Here is a 17,124-nt window from a genome sequence, read left to right as displayed (position 1 = left end):
CCAGGAGAAATGGTCCAATCTGCGCCATCTTTATAACAGATCTTGTGTTGATGGAAATATTGGGATGTGGCAAGTTTGATTGGATTGTATATTAATTTCGCGTTTAATGAGCTTCTTGGATATTCAACATTTTGACCGTTTGTGGGGGAGGTATCAGAAGAAGTGGACCGATATAGCTTATCTTCACACCAAATCTTGGCTTAATAATATTGTGATGCGTGAAATTTGAAGACAATCGGATTCATTTTTCACATTTTGTAAGAGTTATAATTATATCGTAATGGGGGGGGGAGGTCCTGAATGGAGTGGGCCGATATTGTCCATTTTTTTTGCATCTAGTACTGATACGAATATTCGGATTTGCGAAGTTTGAACTAAATTGGGTGATTCTTTCTTCTTCTATTAGTTAAATTATTATCTCTGAAAATATAGTGGGGAGTGGGGGACCCAAAAATGGACCGATATTACCCATCTCCGAACTCGAACTAAGTTTGATAATAATATTACCATGTACCAAGTTTGTATCAAATCAGATACTCCCTTGGATACTTATCGTTCGCACCAGACAGACAGACGGACAAACGGACATCGCTAGATCGACTACAAATGTCCTGAAACGGATTTGGTCACAAGAGACCTAGGGTCTAAAATCATCTAGGGAACGTTTTGGCCGTATCAAATGATTTATAACCTCTCTAGCCATATGGCTGAGGGTACAATGAACTTGTAGAACGAATTTAAAATTTTAATGTGGACTTTTCGCAGAAGAAGTACGGAGCACTTGCCCAATAATAAAAAGGATTTAAATGTACTTTTTTATAGAAAATCCTTTAGAAAACTTCAATATTAAAATTCATTCTAGATATGTTTTTCTGCAGAAAAATTAATCGAAAATACGTATTTCTTTTGAAAAATTCCATTGAAGGCTCCTTTTTTCTATGTATAAGCCTTTTACATTCCATTGATAGATTTTGCAAACGATTCCCCGATCATTGTAGTTTCTTTTATTTTCCTTCCAATTCCTTCCCCAGCTTTTGTCTTAACTTCGAGACACTTAAAATCTTTGTATTTTGAAGCATTATATTTAAACAAACAAAGACAAAACTTAAGCTACGAATTTAAGGAGATAAGTTTGTTGCTGTTTGTGTTTTTGAAGTGGAACAATGACTTCAAGTTGTCTGTCTTTCGACACCATTTATAATTGTCTCAGTGTAAAATATTTGTTCCCATTTAAAATTTGTTGTCTGAAATTGTGCCAGCCATTCTGCTTTCAATCCGTGCATCCTATTTGTGTGTGTGTGTCTGTTTTTGTCATCCTTTATTCCTCTCTTGCTGAGCTGTATTAAACAGTTGGCATTACTTGAAATGGTTGACAAATCCAAAAGTCTGCTGCCATTTTTTTTGTTCTTCTTAAGAAATAAATGGTGGTGTCGAAAACTTCTGTTCTGTATTATTCAGACTAAGGACAAAGACATCGACGTGGCAAAGTGTTCGTGTGTGTGTGCTTATGTTTGTGTCTACTTGTTTGTATTTCTGTCCTACAAAGAATAAGTCCTCATGTCAGTACTTGTAGCATTTCCGGTACTTATCCTTATTTAAGTGTATTTACGAAAGAAAAATTCGTTCCGTTTTGTGGCATTTTAAAGGAACAGCAAGAAAAGAAGAAGGCTTCGTTCGATTGCATTCGAAGTGCAGTTGCAAGCGGATTCCTTGCGTCGCTGTTTTATAGTTGTTCGTATAGCTATGCAGTAGTAGTTGTTCTACTGTCTTCTGACAATAAACGTCTTCCATTTATTTTCACTACTAACAGGCAGCAAAAATGAAGGGGGGTAGTGAAGGCCCAAACACTTAGCTTATTCTTTCTCTCCTCTTTTCGTGTAAGGGAAGTGTAAAGATTACATAAAGTATATAATATGTCAGCGATTGCTTTAAAATGTTGTAGCAATTTGGAAGTATATTTTTTTACGGTTCAATCAATCGACAAAACGAAGTACAGTTTTAAACAATTTTTATAGGGGAAAATTTCCCCCAAGGCATAACGGTCAAAATGAAATTGTCGGTTCAAATCGTCAGTCAATCAGAAAATCACTTTTTAACCCATGAAGTTCCACCATACTTTGGAATTAGAGAGGAGATGGGTAGCTCGGCTCTCGACTAGTTATTTATTCGATATTTGTTTATCAAATATCTTAAATTCGACTAAAATCGTCTGACTAACGCCCACTATTGACACATTTGCAAAATATTGTGTTTCACATGGAACACATCCTGTCTAAAACGAAATTTGATGTTAATCTGACGCATTAACTCGAAAAAGGTAGCTGAATAAAATATAAAAAAAAATAGGAAGTATTTTCTCATTTTTGGGAACATTGATGCAAGTATTTTATTTGCTGTACAGGCTTCTTTATGTAAGTGATCTGAAATAAAATTCGATGAAGGACACTTTTGTCGATTTCTGCATTAACTTTCGGTTAAAATAATCGCTGTATTTTGATTAGCTATATTACCGAAGACACTATATATCAAAAATCGATGCCGTGTCATAATCCCCATCACAATTATGGCGATTACGACCGTTTTTCCTGTCTTAATCCCTTTAATGGTTTGAGGATTATGTTCAAAACAATCGGTCATAATCCCCAGAAAGTAGCGGACACAATCCCTATAATAATGGGAGTTATGTCCAAAACGATTGCGGACATGAACCCCATTATAGAGATGGTGTTTTTAATCTGATTACGGCAAAGCAATTTTTTCGGGGGAAATACCGGTTATTCGACTCGAAAATTCGGGTTTTATCCGGTTGTACAAAACCGATATGTACAACATATTTAATTTTAAAGCTTATGGAAATAGAACAGTATTGACATTTTTGTTCAGGATACCGTAGTATTTTGTTCTTGCAAAATAGTCAGGCTTAACCCCTTTATTGTTGTGTTTATAAAAAACAACGTTTGTTTAATAGTGGAGAAAGATGGTAATGTTTCCCAGGGGGTAAAGCAGGGAATACCTAGGTTTCGGAAAGAGCCACCAATCCTCATCATTTACCGTTTTTTGTCTGGAACATTCTCCTCATGAGTTATTTTAAAAATAACTCCTATGACAAAAAAAAAAAAACTTTTTTACCCAAGTGACGAGATCATAAGCTCAATAGAAGAGGAACCAAAGAATTACATAAAATTAAATTTTTTTGGAAATACTTATTTAGCAAGTGGTCATATGATGGGGCTGTGGTCAGCAAGTGGTCATATGATGGGACTGTTTTTCCGAATAAAATTTTTTTTCCGAAATTTTTTAAAAAAAGGACTAAATAGTCGAAAATGGACCCATTTTGTGGCATTATGACCCACATACTTTATTACAGCCTACTCTCTTGTCTTTCCAATATCGTTCCAAATGTGCTTATATCTCTTGTAGTTCCGATTCAGTGATAAAAATCATGAAATTGAGATTTTCTCCACTAATATATATCTAACTTTTATAGCCATTTTCGACTTTTTAGCAGTTTTCTCAAAGTTCTGAGGATACCCCGGATTTTGTCTGCAATTTTTCGACAGACGGTAATATTCCCCATGGGGATTATGTCCGTTTTGGAAGCGGACATAATCTTATCTTTGTTAGGGGGGCTATGTCAAAAAACCCCGCACATAATCCCTATAATTGTCCATTGCAATTATTTCCATGGGAATTAAGTCCGGGCACCCCAAAAAAGTCAACGGATTCAACGGAAGGAATGCAAAAAATTTAAAAGATGAGGAGAGCAGGAATATGTCAAAATTGCTCCTCCTATTTGGCTTAAATTACGTCAATACGTCGCTACAACCATTGAAATTTTTTAGTAGAGCGCCATTTTCATCATCTTTACTTGGTTTTTTTATACTCTCTACGGCCAATGTGTACTTCATCGTAAAAGCGGCCTTTGAACCAAGGTTTCCTTTTTGGATGAAATCTGTTTCAGAGAATTTGGACTCAACCTAGAGTCCAACCTTCTATTTGATTTCCATTCAAATTTGCTTTATCATAATATTTATATTAAACTTAGATTGAGTTCGGTCATGGGGAAAATCGGCCAGCTCCTACCTAGACCTCCCCCACGAAAGGACAAATATTTCAATAGAGGCAATTTACCTTATAAAACCAAAAGCGGTATTCGATTTTGTTCAAACTTTGTGCATTTTAAAATTTGAATCAGGACCTAGGCTACCTATTTCTGGTACCTTCTCCACAAGAAGTGGGTTTCAGAATTCCAGAAATTCCAATCTTTTTGGAACATCCCCCAGAATTGTTCGAAATTTTGTAAAGAAAAAAAGGTAAAAGGTGGGGGAAGTACTCGATATATCCAAACCTGGAACGTCATAATATTAACCCTTTGGATGCGTATTACACGTACACGAAAAGTACTAAATTTGGCATTCTGTCCACGGATAGTGCTTGGAATCTGAAATTTGCCATTAGACTTACTATTGATATGTAGGGTTGAGATTTGGAGGTGGGTTGGGACATACTTACTATAAAAGTACGGAATGTTAATTAGGTTACCAAAAATACTAAAATGGTACACATGGGATATCGTTTGGAATTCTGCGAACGAATAGAGGCAGAATCTTTAAATGTTGTATGAGAATCAAGTGGAATTATACAGGGTTGCCCATATTCGACGGACCCATCTGGCAACGCCATAACTTTTGACAGAGATGTCACATCGCTTAATGGCATACCGCGTTTGAAGCGTCAGTCCAAGCAGATTTTTAACATGAATCAACAGACGCCACGCGAGCGCTCTGAAATAGTTGAAATTTACAAGAAGTCAATTGTGAAAACTCAACGTGCTTTTAAAACATTAAAAAATGTGAGAAGTGCGCCTTCTAAGAACACCATTAAGCGTTTATACGAAAAATGTTCGACTGGTAAGGCTCTTTGTAATCCGAAGAGGCCATATAAATGTCGACCAAGGCGATGAGGCCGAGAATATCTCTGCCGTACGAGCCAGTGTTGAGAGGTCCCCAGGAACATCCCAAAAACGTCGTTCTCAGCAGTAGGGCATGGCTCGGTCCACTTTACAACGGATTATTCGCATTGATTTGCATTTGTTCCCGTACAAAATTCAACTGACGCAAAGAATGTTACCTGCGGACAAGCCTCGTCGATTGGAATGGGCCCAAAGGTCCGTCGAATATGGGCAACCCTGTATCAGTAATGGGTACTAGGCGGTGCTACATTCGGTTTTGGATGAACGGATGGTGCTGAAAATTCACTACTGGTGGGTTAGGTTGGAATGAAGAAGTAGGTCTGGAAATACGAAAAATAAAACAAACAACTAACAAAAAGTTGTAATCAAAAAGATTTTGGAAATTCATACCAAGAGAACATAAAAAATACAAGATTCAAAAATATATGTTAAAAGTAAAATTCTCTTCTTGATTGAGGAACTTGTAAAAGAGCAATGTAAGAATAACCTTGTTTCGTCAATTGGAGGCAAGAGGATGAAGACGGAAGTGGCTATGGCACCAAGACTATATGGACTACCTTAAATGCATTAAAACCCTTCAAAGAGACTCACTATTATCTCGAAGATAATTGTTTTAAAATATAAACTTGGAATAAGGTCGAAAAATATACAAACTAATTGTTGCTAAATAGTTTTATTCGTAAAGAGGTATTAAAAACTGAAACTAAAACTTGTGCATAGGCGTATGGATATATACAGAAGCGGTACGGAAAGTACAAATTGAGGTCGATAGATTGATAGAGTACTCGATAGAGTAACCAAGAAGGGTTTACTTTCTAATAACAAAGATTAACAATATTTAATGCACCGATACCCACATCACTACCCCTGTGGCACACTTCAAAATGGTTATAAACGGGTTTCTTAAATCTGTTTGTAAATCCTTGGAAGAAGGAGCACAAACGGCTGCAGCTATTCGCCCAATAATTTCCCGTTATTCTTAACAAGAATTTGTATTTATGGAACTTTTTATGCAAGCAAATCCAAGGATACATTTACAGCCGCCATTGCATCTTCCCGACTACCACAAGTAAACATTTGTTCGGTTGGCTATGGTGTGTGTGTGTGTCGGTGTATTCATACCACATTGCTGACGATATATCGTCGTTGTAAAATCCAAGCTGGAACTGAGATGAGATGGTATTGCGGAATATATTCTTGTTTGCATTTAGTTCCAGCCACAATGTTGTTTACAATTCATTTGTGTTCTCCTCACTTTCGCCGGAAAAATTTATTCCACACTTTGGGGAAATTGTGTTTTCTCTTTTCTTCTTCTTCTACTTCTTACATTCGTTCGTTTCCATCTGGGATATGAAGTAGCGAAAGCAAAAGGAAAAAAAATAACTGGCAAGGGAATTATCTCCTTGAATTTACATACATTATTTTTGCTCGCATGCAATTGTGGTGATTACGAAGGATGTTTTATATTCTCGGCGAACAAATCTGATAAAATTGAACGTTTAATGTATGCGAAAGAATACGATACTATGACCTTTTACAACATTTACTATATGAATGGGAGGAGGGGAGGCAGATTGTTAGAAATGGAATTGCTTTTCTTGTTAAAAATTAGTTGATGAATTGAAATATCTGGTATGGCGGATATTGGGGGGAAGGATATTCTCCAGCAAGTAATGTCTCCTCAGAAAAGATTGACTTATATGACTAAAATTTTACTGTTCTGATAATAAACTTTCGGGACTTTTCACTTTTTCGCATTCCTATAGTTTTTATGATAATTAGTCTCGTTTCAAATTACATTTTTTCAATACCATAATTTTTCATTGAATACATCATTTATAATTTTTTAATTAACAATTATAATTAATTGCCTGTGCTAGAAATTACATTATTTTTATTTTAAATTTGTATAAATTACTTTTTTATAGTTTTTATTCCTTCCAAAAAAATACTTTATTGTAATATACAAATTGAGCAGTTATATAATGCAGATGAACGTTTTGCGCATTTAACCGCATTAACACCGCACAAAATGCCATGCGGATTCCAGCAGTACAAATTCTAAACAATTAGGTTATCCACCTGCGTTCGAGCAGAAATAATCGCATCATAGAAAACCATGAATATGAAAATGTGGTATTTGCCAAAACAGGGAATTTTCGAAATCCATCCATATCGACATTAGGTCATATAGTGAAACCATGATTTAAAATTGCCAAACTGCCGAGACGGACGAGCACCGCTAGATCGACTCCAAATTTTCTGAAATGGATTTCGGTCAAAGATTCCTGTGCCTAAACCTGAATTTATATGAAACACATGTCAATAATATGTAGCCATAAGACTGAGGGTATAATAAAAATACGAAGAGTTTGTTGACGAGCATATGTTCCTTTCCAGAACTGCAAAATGTAACTACGATAAGCGATTTTCCTATTATGATATCGAAAAAATGGTAAAAGTAGTAGTTTCTTGCAAGTTGTGGAACAGATCAGTTCATAGTACAATACGAACTGTGCTGAAGTTAAACACAAATTCAAAACTAGATGAAGGTTCATCGGAGTCCCTGCTCTTTAAGTATATAGTGTCGCAATATTGCAGATAAAAATACGAGGAACGGGATCAAAGAATGTTACTTTTTTTGACTTTCTGTTGTCGCCTGAAAGTCAAAAAAAGAAGAAAGTCCGAAGGAAAATTAATCAAAACAAGTTAAATAGTATCAGTCGGATTTGCCGACAATTGTATACCCTCAGCCAAAGTTCGATTATTAAAATATTTTCGGACTTCGATTATGATTATTTAAATTGTTGACCCTCTATGGAGTAGGTTCCGAAGGAATGGACCAATATTGCCCATTTCGTATTGGACCTAAATAAATATTGGTACGTGTCACTTTTGAATTATATAGTGACTACTTCCTTCACTTTATATGAGATATGTGATTTTTAGAAAATTTTAAAATGTATGTGAGGTACCCGATATAGTCGACTAATACATATAAATATTGATATGGGAAATTACAGGAAAATCGAAATATTATATTCAATCAAATCATAAGTTCCGATAAATTCAATATTCATCTCAGGTTTCTGGTTGAGAAAAATATTTAGATATAGGAAGTTGTAAAGAATCGCTGACTTATTTCGCAGGTTATAACAGGTTATGTGTTGAGGTACCAGATCTTTTCTTAGCAAAAATGTTTGTATGTGTGAAATTTGGAGTGAGTTGAAAGCTTATTTCGCTTTCTTTGAGCGTTTTATTTTTCGAAATCTTGAAACCCATGTGGGGGGAGGGGTGCCAGAAGAAATGGTCTGACCTCTACCGTCTTTATAATAGATCTTGTATTGATGGAAATATTGAGATATACGCTAGATCGACTCCAAACGATTTAGTCAAAAAGGGACCTAGGGTCTAAAATCTATGACTGAGGGTATAAAAATATGTTTTACGCTCTTTTCTGCTAATTATACTCTTTTTAATTCTAAGACAAAGTCTTCCTCAATACTTCATTTTATGGGAAAAGTGTCAAAAGAAGAAATATTCAATATCAAATCTCATTGTGACTCTTCGAACAAAAAATATCATCAATTTTTGTATTTTTATTGTCGACAAAAGAGAAAATAACTTTTCCGAATACTCTGCAAAATTATCTTATATTGTCACTAGTCAATAGGCAGTCTGGGCTGTGATTCCGAATGGTGTTTATGGTACTCGGTTTATTTTTCTATTAAAAAAATAATTAATTTTGTCCCACGTTTTGGTACCGTCCCTATATAAAAAGACGATTCCCCCACGTTTTCGATATTGCAGGGGTCATGGTTCCATGTAGGTCCATGTATCGGTGTAATTAAGCTAATCTTGGCGTTATCCAATTATCAAAGAACATACTTTTTATTGGATTTTGGAATGTACATTTTGACATTCGTTAATTCAATTAATGAAGGTGAGGCATGGAAGACACTTAGTAATACTAGTAGGACTTTTTTCTGAAGCACTATAAGGAAGTAAATAAGAACAAAATTCTTTCTTGTTTACTTGGAAATCGCTGTGCTGTACCGTGTTAATTTGTTTTGTTTTGTTTCTTTGGAATGTAACTCCGCCTATTGGAGAAAATCTACAATATAAGTGTCTCCATGTTTTAGAAATTTGGAGTGTTTAAATTTTACTTGAAATTAAATAGTGTAGCATACACACACATAAAATATCAAGTAAAAAAGTAGCTAAGTTCGGCCGGCTTTTAATACCCTCCACCATTGGGAAAGAACTTGAAAATTTTCAAAAAAAAAAAAAAAAAGCCGTCTTAAAATACAGCTTAAATGCATACCATTATATGGGATCTATACGAAGACGTCGACCTACATGGGTAATCATCTGTCATATGCTGTAGTACAGATTTTTAAACAATTCCGATGAATAATGTCGCTAATAACATTAAAATACCGGATAAAGGGAGGTACCATTATGTGTAAGCTATACGAAGACGTGGACCTGCAGAGACATTTTTTTTCATACTTTGTAGTACTCATTACGAACATAAAATACGAAATTTGAAACAATTCCGGTGGATAATGTCTTTAAAATCATCGAAATACCGAATACAGAGAGGTAAAGTTATGTGTGGGCTATACGAAGACTTGAACCTGCATAGACAATTTTCTGTCACAGGTTGTAGTACTCACCACGAACTTTAAATACGAAATTTGGAATAATTCCGATGAAAAAGGTCGCTTATATCATCAAAATACCGAATAAAGGGAGGTACACGTGGGCCGGCATAGACAATTTTCTGTCATAGGTTGTAGTATCCATTACGAACTTCAAATACGAAATTTGATTCCGTGAATAAAATCGCTGAAATCATCAAAATACCGAATATCGGGAGGTTTGGTTATTTTGGGGCCCTACGAAGACGTGGACTTGCATACGCAATTTTTTGTCATAGGCTATAAGGGTGTTTTTTAAGCTAGATAGAACTTTAAATTGTAAAAAGTAACACAAAAAAAATAAATTTTGATGAAACTTTTTTTATTTGTTTCTCACGCTTTAACAACGCTACGAAATTATCCAAATTTACTTTAAAAATCAGGCTCTAGAGCAGTTGGCAAATGACCCGTTGTTTTATCGCAAAATTGTGTTCAGCGATGAGGCGCTTTTTTGGCTTAACGGGTTTGTTAATAAGCAAAATTGCCGCATTGGAGTGAGACCAATCCACAAGCGACCCTACAGACTCCATTACATCCAGAAAAATGCACGGTATGGTGCGGTTTTCCCGCTGGTGGCATCATCGGACCATATTTCTTGAAAAATGAACCCAGAGCTCGCATTACGGTCAATGGAGATAGTTACCGCATCATGATCATTAATTTTTTGTTAAAAAATTTGGATGAAATTGATCCGGAGGAGATGTGGTTTCAACAAGATTGCGCTACCTGTCATACGGCGAATGCAACCATCGACCTATTGAAATCAAAATTTGGCGATAAGTTGATTACGAGAAGTGGACCTATCAATTGACCTCCAAGGTCGTGCGATTTGACACCTCTCGATTATTTCCTGTGGGGCTACGTGAAGTCGATGGTTTATGCTGATAAACCAGCAACAATTGACGCATTGTTCGTGTTATTCGTGACATACAGCCAGAAGTGCTCGAAAATGTGGCCAAAAATTGGACGTCCAGAATGCACTTCGTCAAGAACAGCCGCGGTGCCCATATGCCCGAAATCATTTTCAAATGTTATTGTCACGTATTGATCTTTCGGATAAAAAAAAAAATGTGATTAAAATTAAATTTTTTGAGTATTTTTTACAATTTTAAGTTCTATCCGGCTTAAAAAAACACCCTTTAGTATCCATTACGAAAACTTTAAAAACCAAACTTGAAACAATTTCGGTGAATAATGTCGTTAAAATCATCCAAATACCGAATATCGGGAGGTACCGGTTAATGGGGGCTATATGAAGACGTGGACCTGCACAGAAAATTTTCTATTTTAGGCTGCAGTACCCATTGCGAACATTTATTACGAAATCATAAACAATTCTGGTCTATAATGTCTCTAAAATCATAAAATACCGAATATTGAGAAGTACCGTTATATAGCGTCTATACGAAGACTTGTACCTGCATAAGTAACTTTTTGACATAGGTTGTAGCATGGTACAATGAAGAAGAAGTTTGAAAAAATTGCATGTATAAAGGTCTACCTGTTTGTCTTGTTATGTCAGAATTGCTATCAAAACAATTAAACTGTTGTATTGATTTTGAATAAATAATTGAGTACCACGAAAACTGAATGAAAGGTCAAAATTTCTTTTAAAAATCATGTTCTATATTTCTCTAAAGGTTTATTTCGCAACAAAAACCGTAGATTTTTTCGATGCATACGTTGCAATAAGCATATGAGTATTTTCTGAAAATTTTTTCATCATTGAAAAGAATACACATGCCTAAACAAATAAAGTTGACATATTAAGCCAAGAAAAGAAATAAAATAAAATAAAATTATATCGTATAATAGCCCTACCTTGATTTTATTGGTTTGCAGTACCTATTAATATCTTAAAATTCGAAATTCGAAACAATTCCTGTAAATGACGTAGCTAAAATCGTTAAAATACCGAATGTTAAGACGTACCGTTATATGGGGGCTACACGAAAACGTGGACCGACATAAACCATTTACGAACTTAAGCTGCCTATTGGCAAAATACGCATATGTGCAATATCTTAGCCTTCTATCTCAATTCGTTCGAAAGATAGTGTGGTTACAAGAGACAGACAGGTAGATAGACATCGCTAAATCGACTTAGAATTTTACGCGTATTAAGAATATGTGTACTTGTGACTTGGTAGTTCGAGGAGTTACAAAATGAAATGGCAAAATGGAAGGTACAAAAACTTTATATTTTTTTTGAATATTCCGATATCATACGTTTCTTTGCTTCATAATGGCAAACCTGTGACACTATCATCAATCATCAATCTGTGACCATAAATAAAATGAACACAAACTCTCGTTAACACCGTTGATATGATCTAATGTACACTGGACATAAAAATAAACATGAATGAATATGTTCGGTTACAATGACATGACATTCGCTGTTATACTCTTGGCCATACACAATTGCTGTGGACAGAGATTTAACCCGGCTATTAATTGAACAATCAAACAACAATTGTGCCCTTTTACTTGGCACATGTAATGTGATCCTAGTTCTCGTTGTTCTCGGTTGCTTGTTCGCTTTTTTTTTTGTACGGCTGTTAGTGGTCATGGTTACATCAGTAGCCGCTGCCGCCATTGGCCCAACCATATACCCCATAACGGCCAGAGTAGGGGGTCAAACAAAGACAAATAAACCACCAACCGAAACCATGTCTCTTTTTTATGCGTTTTTGTGGTTTTATTTATGCGGATTTCAGCAGCAGCAGCAGAATATTTGCTTTGTCCGTAGTTTTTTTTGAATCGAATTCTTTGTATTTGTGTTTTATACAACTGCATCCACAACTATTTCAAATTGTTTTATTTGTTTATGCATTTATTGTTGTTGTAGTTTTTTTTTTTGTTTTGTTAATTTTGTTCTCCATCTCAATAATTGCAGGTTAATACAGCGTGACACACGGCCAACACCAATCATCAAATGTCGCATGAGTAGCGGGAAACATGCAAGGGGTGTTTCACCGGCCCCAGATCATCGCACCGAGGCCCGCTTACGTATCGATCCGAAGGTATTGGTCTTTGTGGAAACCACCTATTCGGGCTTGGGTCGTGATATTGCGGAATTGTTGGTTTATAATCGAATAAAGTGAGTATTAATTTGGATTACTATTAGTAGTAGTATTGATATGAGAGGATGTATTTACTCAAATTTGATATAATAATAATAAATACATGACTCCCACTACTTAACATTAGCCAATGTTTACTGGTTGTGTGTGTGTGTGTGTGAGAACCCGAGACTGAAAGCAACCTCAAGTGAAAAATGCTTTGCGGTTTGCCTAAATACATATATACCTGTTTCGTTTCATAAATTATTGCCATTGGTTTTACCAAAAATAATAAATATTTAAAACAATAACAATAAATAAGCCTCAATATTTATTTTAGAAAAAAAATTAGACTATACCAAAAACAACAAAGAACAAAATTAATCTAATAATATATTAAATTAAAATCATCCCCTTTTTTGGTAATTTACACTTAATTAGGTTCGGAAATATTGCTTAATCCTACAAAATGCTAGAAAATTGCGAGGATACCGCTATATCATGCCTTTGTCAAAATCGGATCAGTGTGGTCCATTTTAAATATTGAATATGTTGTGTCAAAGTTTTAAATCAAAGTCAAATTAAAGTTAAAAAGGCCACGGAAATATGACACCCTTAGTTTCAAGACCTCTACAAAAAATTTTCTAAGAAATATTTTTTCTGAATATTCGTGTGCTCAAACAGGACGAAAAGGGCAATGAAAAAATTGAGTTAAAAGGGCAACATTTTGTGAAGGAAAGTTTTCATTAAATTCGACAACATACAGGGTGAAATAAGAAAACTGCAACAAAGTCAAACACCATAATTTTTAATTTTTTTTTTAATTTTATTGAATGAAAGCAAAAAATGTCAGAAATCAAATTTTAGAATAAGTTTAGATTTGTTCGAATTGGTCACCTTTGCCACGAATTATGGCCTTCAAACGGCCAATGAAACCGTCACACGCTGACCGAATGTTACTCTGCGCTATTTTGTCCCATTCCCTGCGAAGCGCTTGCTTGAGGTGATCGACACTTTGGTATTTTTTAGTGCCAACCTTGGTTTCCAAAATACTCCAGACACAATAGTCCAACGGATTGGTATCCGGAGATTTTGGTGGCCATTGTGCAATGGAAATAAAGCGAGGAACCTCATTTTGTTGCCATTCGTAGGTGGCGCGTGCTGCGTGCCCAAGGCTTTAATACACCCTCCAGAATATTTTCGCTATAATATTCGGCATATATTCTGATGCCACGGTCGATTAATACGAGCGGAGAGCGACCATCGGCTGTTTCGGCGGCCCACACCATCACCATGGCCGGCGCTTTAGTTCTGGTGGCCAACCGAAGGTGCACATTTTCCTTGTCCTCTTTGGCAAGTAAACACAATGTTTACAAACTGCAGGACAACGAATGTTTTCTCATCGGAGAAAACCAAATTCGGCAGTTCGCCACTTTCGGCCAAGCGAAGCAGCTCTTTAGCTCTTTTGAGACTATTTTCTTTTTGTTGCGGTCTGTTGCTCATTTTTTAACATTTGCTAAATGGAAGATTGCGGTATGTTTAGCTCACGCGCCATTTTCGGTCACTGCGACGCGGGTTTCGATCAAGTCGCTCCTTTACTTTTCGAACCATTTCTGCTGATGTTGCTGATTTCTTCCGTCCACTTCCTTGACGTCGGGCTACGCTACCAGTATCAGGGTAACGACGCAGGGAATACCTAGTTTTCGGAAATAACCGATGAGGATTGGTGGCTCTTGGTATTCCCTGCCTTACCCCCTGGTAAACAATTCCATCGTTCTCCACTAATAAATAAACGTTGTTTTATATTAACAAAAATAAAGGGATTAAGCCTGACAATTTTGCAACATCGAAATTTTTAATGGTATTTAATGGCTATCCGATAAAATGAAGCGAATCGAGGACATCGAACTGTTAATAATTTTTCCATTCGGTAAAATATAAATATTTGTTACAATAATCCCAAATTGGCTATAAGGTGCTCCAAACATTACACACCAAGCTCTAGGTCTCTAATACTTACCTAAAAGAACATCCCTTTCATATTATATATGTAACACTGCTTATAAATGTAGTATTTAATAAAAAATTTGATGCTTTGGCCTCTGCTATAAAAACTCCCGCCTAATCAATGAATGCTTTCTAAGTGATAAGATTGTGAAATAAGGGGGCGTGGTTGGCGATTACGTCCACTCAAACTCATTGTAAATTTGAGGTTTGTATCTCTTATAATACGATGCGATGCCACTTCTCTCGTCCATAACATTTCAAGATAGCAAAGACTTGTTAAAATACATTAGATTGAGAGATAGAAGACTGTCGAAAGCCAATGACAATTGTCTCTTATGCTATTTTCTTATACAATATGTTTATATGCTTTAAAAATATGCCGCTTGAAAGAAATTGGGTTCCACACACACTTCGAAAATCAACACATCAAATTAGCTTTTTTCCACCAAGGTTGTATGTCGTTACATTCTCTGAACATTTCGAGAAATCTGTATAGCGTATCTAAGGGACATTCAAACACTCTTACACAAGTGGAATTTTATGTAGAAGGCACTTCCTTGCCAAAACATGCAACACCATTTCACTATGCCGGAGTCCTTTTTTATCATATCTGCTTCATGCCATTTTCTTTGATGATAATGCGCCAGTCCGCAGCCAAAGCTTATTCATTTGCTACGACCACAAAATATGAAATCGTAACCTTGTCATACATTTTTCAGCAAAATTCTCCAAAAAATAAATTAATTCAAATTCTTAGACAACCATAATGAGAAAAGTCTATGCCATTCTCCCGTCAAGGTTTGAGTGTTAGTTTTGTGTCTTTCTATGGTGTGTTACAAGGAAACCCTCAGACAGTTGTTGAAATTTGCTTTTCTCAAACGACTTAATTGAATTACGCAGAAAAGCATGAATAGGATGACTTTGAAAAAAAAAAAATAGTAAAAGTTGTTTTTAATCTAGAACAGCTTATGCCAGTATTTTTTTACTTAAGAGGGAAAATTATTTTCATACTTTATGTTATTGTCGAATCGAATAAATTTTATAGCATGGTTTAATCAGAATATGCAGAAGAGAAATATAAAGAAAGCATCTTAGGGCCTTTTTTACAAAAAAAAAAAAAAATAATAATAATAAAATATAAGAGGGAAGCCACCGGATCCAGCTTTAACAAAACAACAAAATAATGAAACATTCAAGGTTGTCAAAAGACAAATATTCAGAAATGTAAGATATAGGTCCTACTGATCCGAATGTGTCCAGCGATTAGAAATCTTAATTTTACTCTGTATGATTTTACAAACGGATTACAAGAAATGTGCTGGAAATTAAGGTCAAGTGTTTAAATATAGTTCAAGTCAATTCCTTTAGCATACTTCAGAATTATCACCATGTTCTCGTAACGATTATAACTGATTTTATACTGGTATAGAAATATCTATGTTTACATTCTTCTGGAACAAGAAATTCCATAAAAGTTGTTAACATTTGACTTCGATACTATCGACTACACTGCGTATCAAAATTTAGTTTCTTAAAAAGACGCGCTAAAAAGTATCAGTAAGTTTTGCCGACAGACACAATCCGTTTACTTCAATATATTTTGGCTTGCGTTATGATGATTCAAACGATTGACCCTCTATGGGGGTAGTTCTGAAGAATTGTTAATCTAAAGGTTAGAGAAGGTGTGGAAGAGTTTGACCTGTTTCCCAAGTAAAAAGAGATATATGTCATCATCCACCAGATCGTGCGTTAGTGAAAATATTGGGATGTGTGAAATTTAAATAGAGTTGGGTGCTTATTTCGCACTTTATGAGAATTATAATTATTCGCACCTAATCTAGCACAGATAGAAATATAGGTTGAGATAAAAAGTCAAACGTCATAATTTTTACATTTTTTTTTTTAATTTTATTGAATGGAGGTAGAAACAGTCGGAAAATTTGATGTTATCAAATTTTAGAGTAAGTTTAGATTTTTTAGAATTGGTCAGCATTGGCACGAATTATGGCCTTCAAACGGCCAATGAAATCGTCACACGCTGCCCGAATGTTGCTCTGCGGAATTTTGGCCCATTCCTGGCGAAGTGATCGACACTTTGGTATTTTTTAGTGCCAACATAGCTTTCTAAAATACTCCAAACACAATAGTCCAACGGATTGGTATCCGGAGATTTTGGTGGCCATTGTGCGCTGGAAATGAAGCGACGAGCCTTATTTTGTAACCATTCTTGGGTGGCGCGTACTGAGTGCGATGGTGCTGAGTCCTATTGGAATGTCCAAGGTCTGCGGCCAAAATGTTTGCGTGCCCAAGGCTTTAATACACACTCCAGAATATTTTCGCGATAATATTCGGCATTTATTCTGATGCCACCGTCGAT

General features: G+C 35.6%; 1 protein-coding gene across 3 annotated transcripts in view; it reads left to right on the top strand.

Moving 5' to 3' along the window:
* LOC101892243 (bifunctional heparan sulfate N-deacetylase/N-sulfotransferase) overlaps positions 1–17,124 on the top strand; it is a 296,793-nt gene that overhangs the window by 206,288 nt on the left and 73,381 nt on the right. For all 3 annotated transcript variants that reach the window (XM_059131766.1, XM_005190000.4, XM_011296865.3), the window contains exon 5: positions 12,575–12,778. In XM_059131766.1, coding sequence (XP_058987749.1) covers positions 12,575–12,778 — 204 coding nt within the window. The remainder of the gene's footprint in view (positions 1–12,574; positions 12,779–17,124) is intronic.

Source organism: Musca domestica, unplaced genomic scaffold (genome assembly GCF_030504385.1).
Source record: "Musca domestica strain aabys unplaced genomic scaffold, Musca_domestica.polishedcontigs.V.1.1 9, whole genome shotgun sequence".
NCBI classification, from domain to species: domain Eukaryota; kingdom Metazoa; phylum Arthropoda; class Insecta; order Diptera; family Muscidae; genus Musca; species Musca domestica.
The sequence above is the reverse complement of the archived record's forward strand: the minus strand, read 5'-3'. Positions and strand labels throughout refer to the sequence as shown.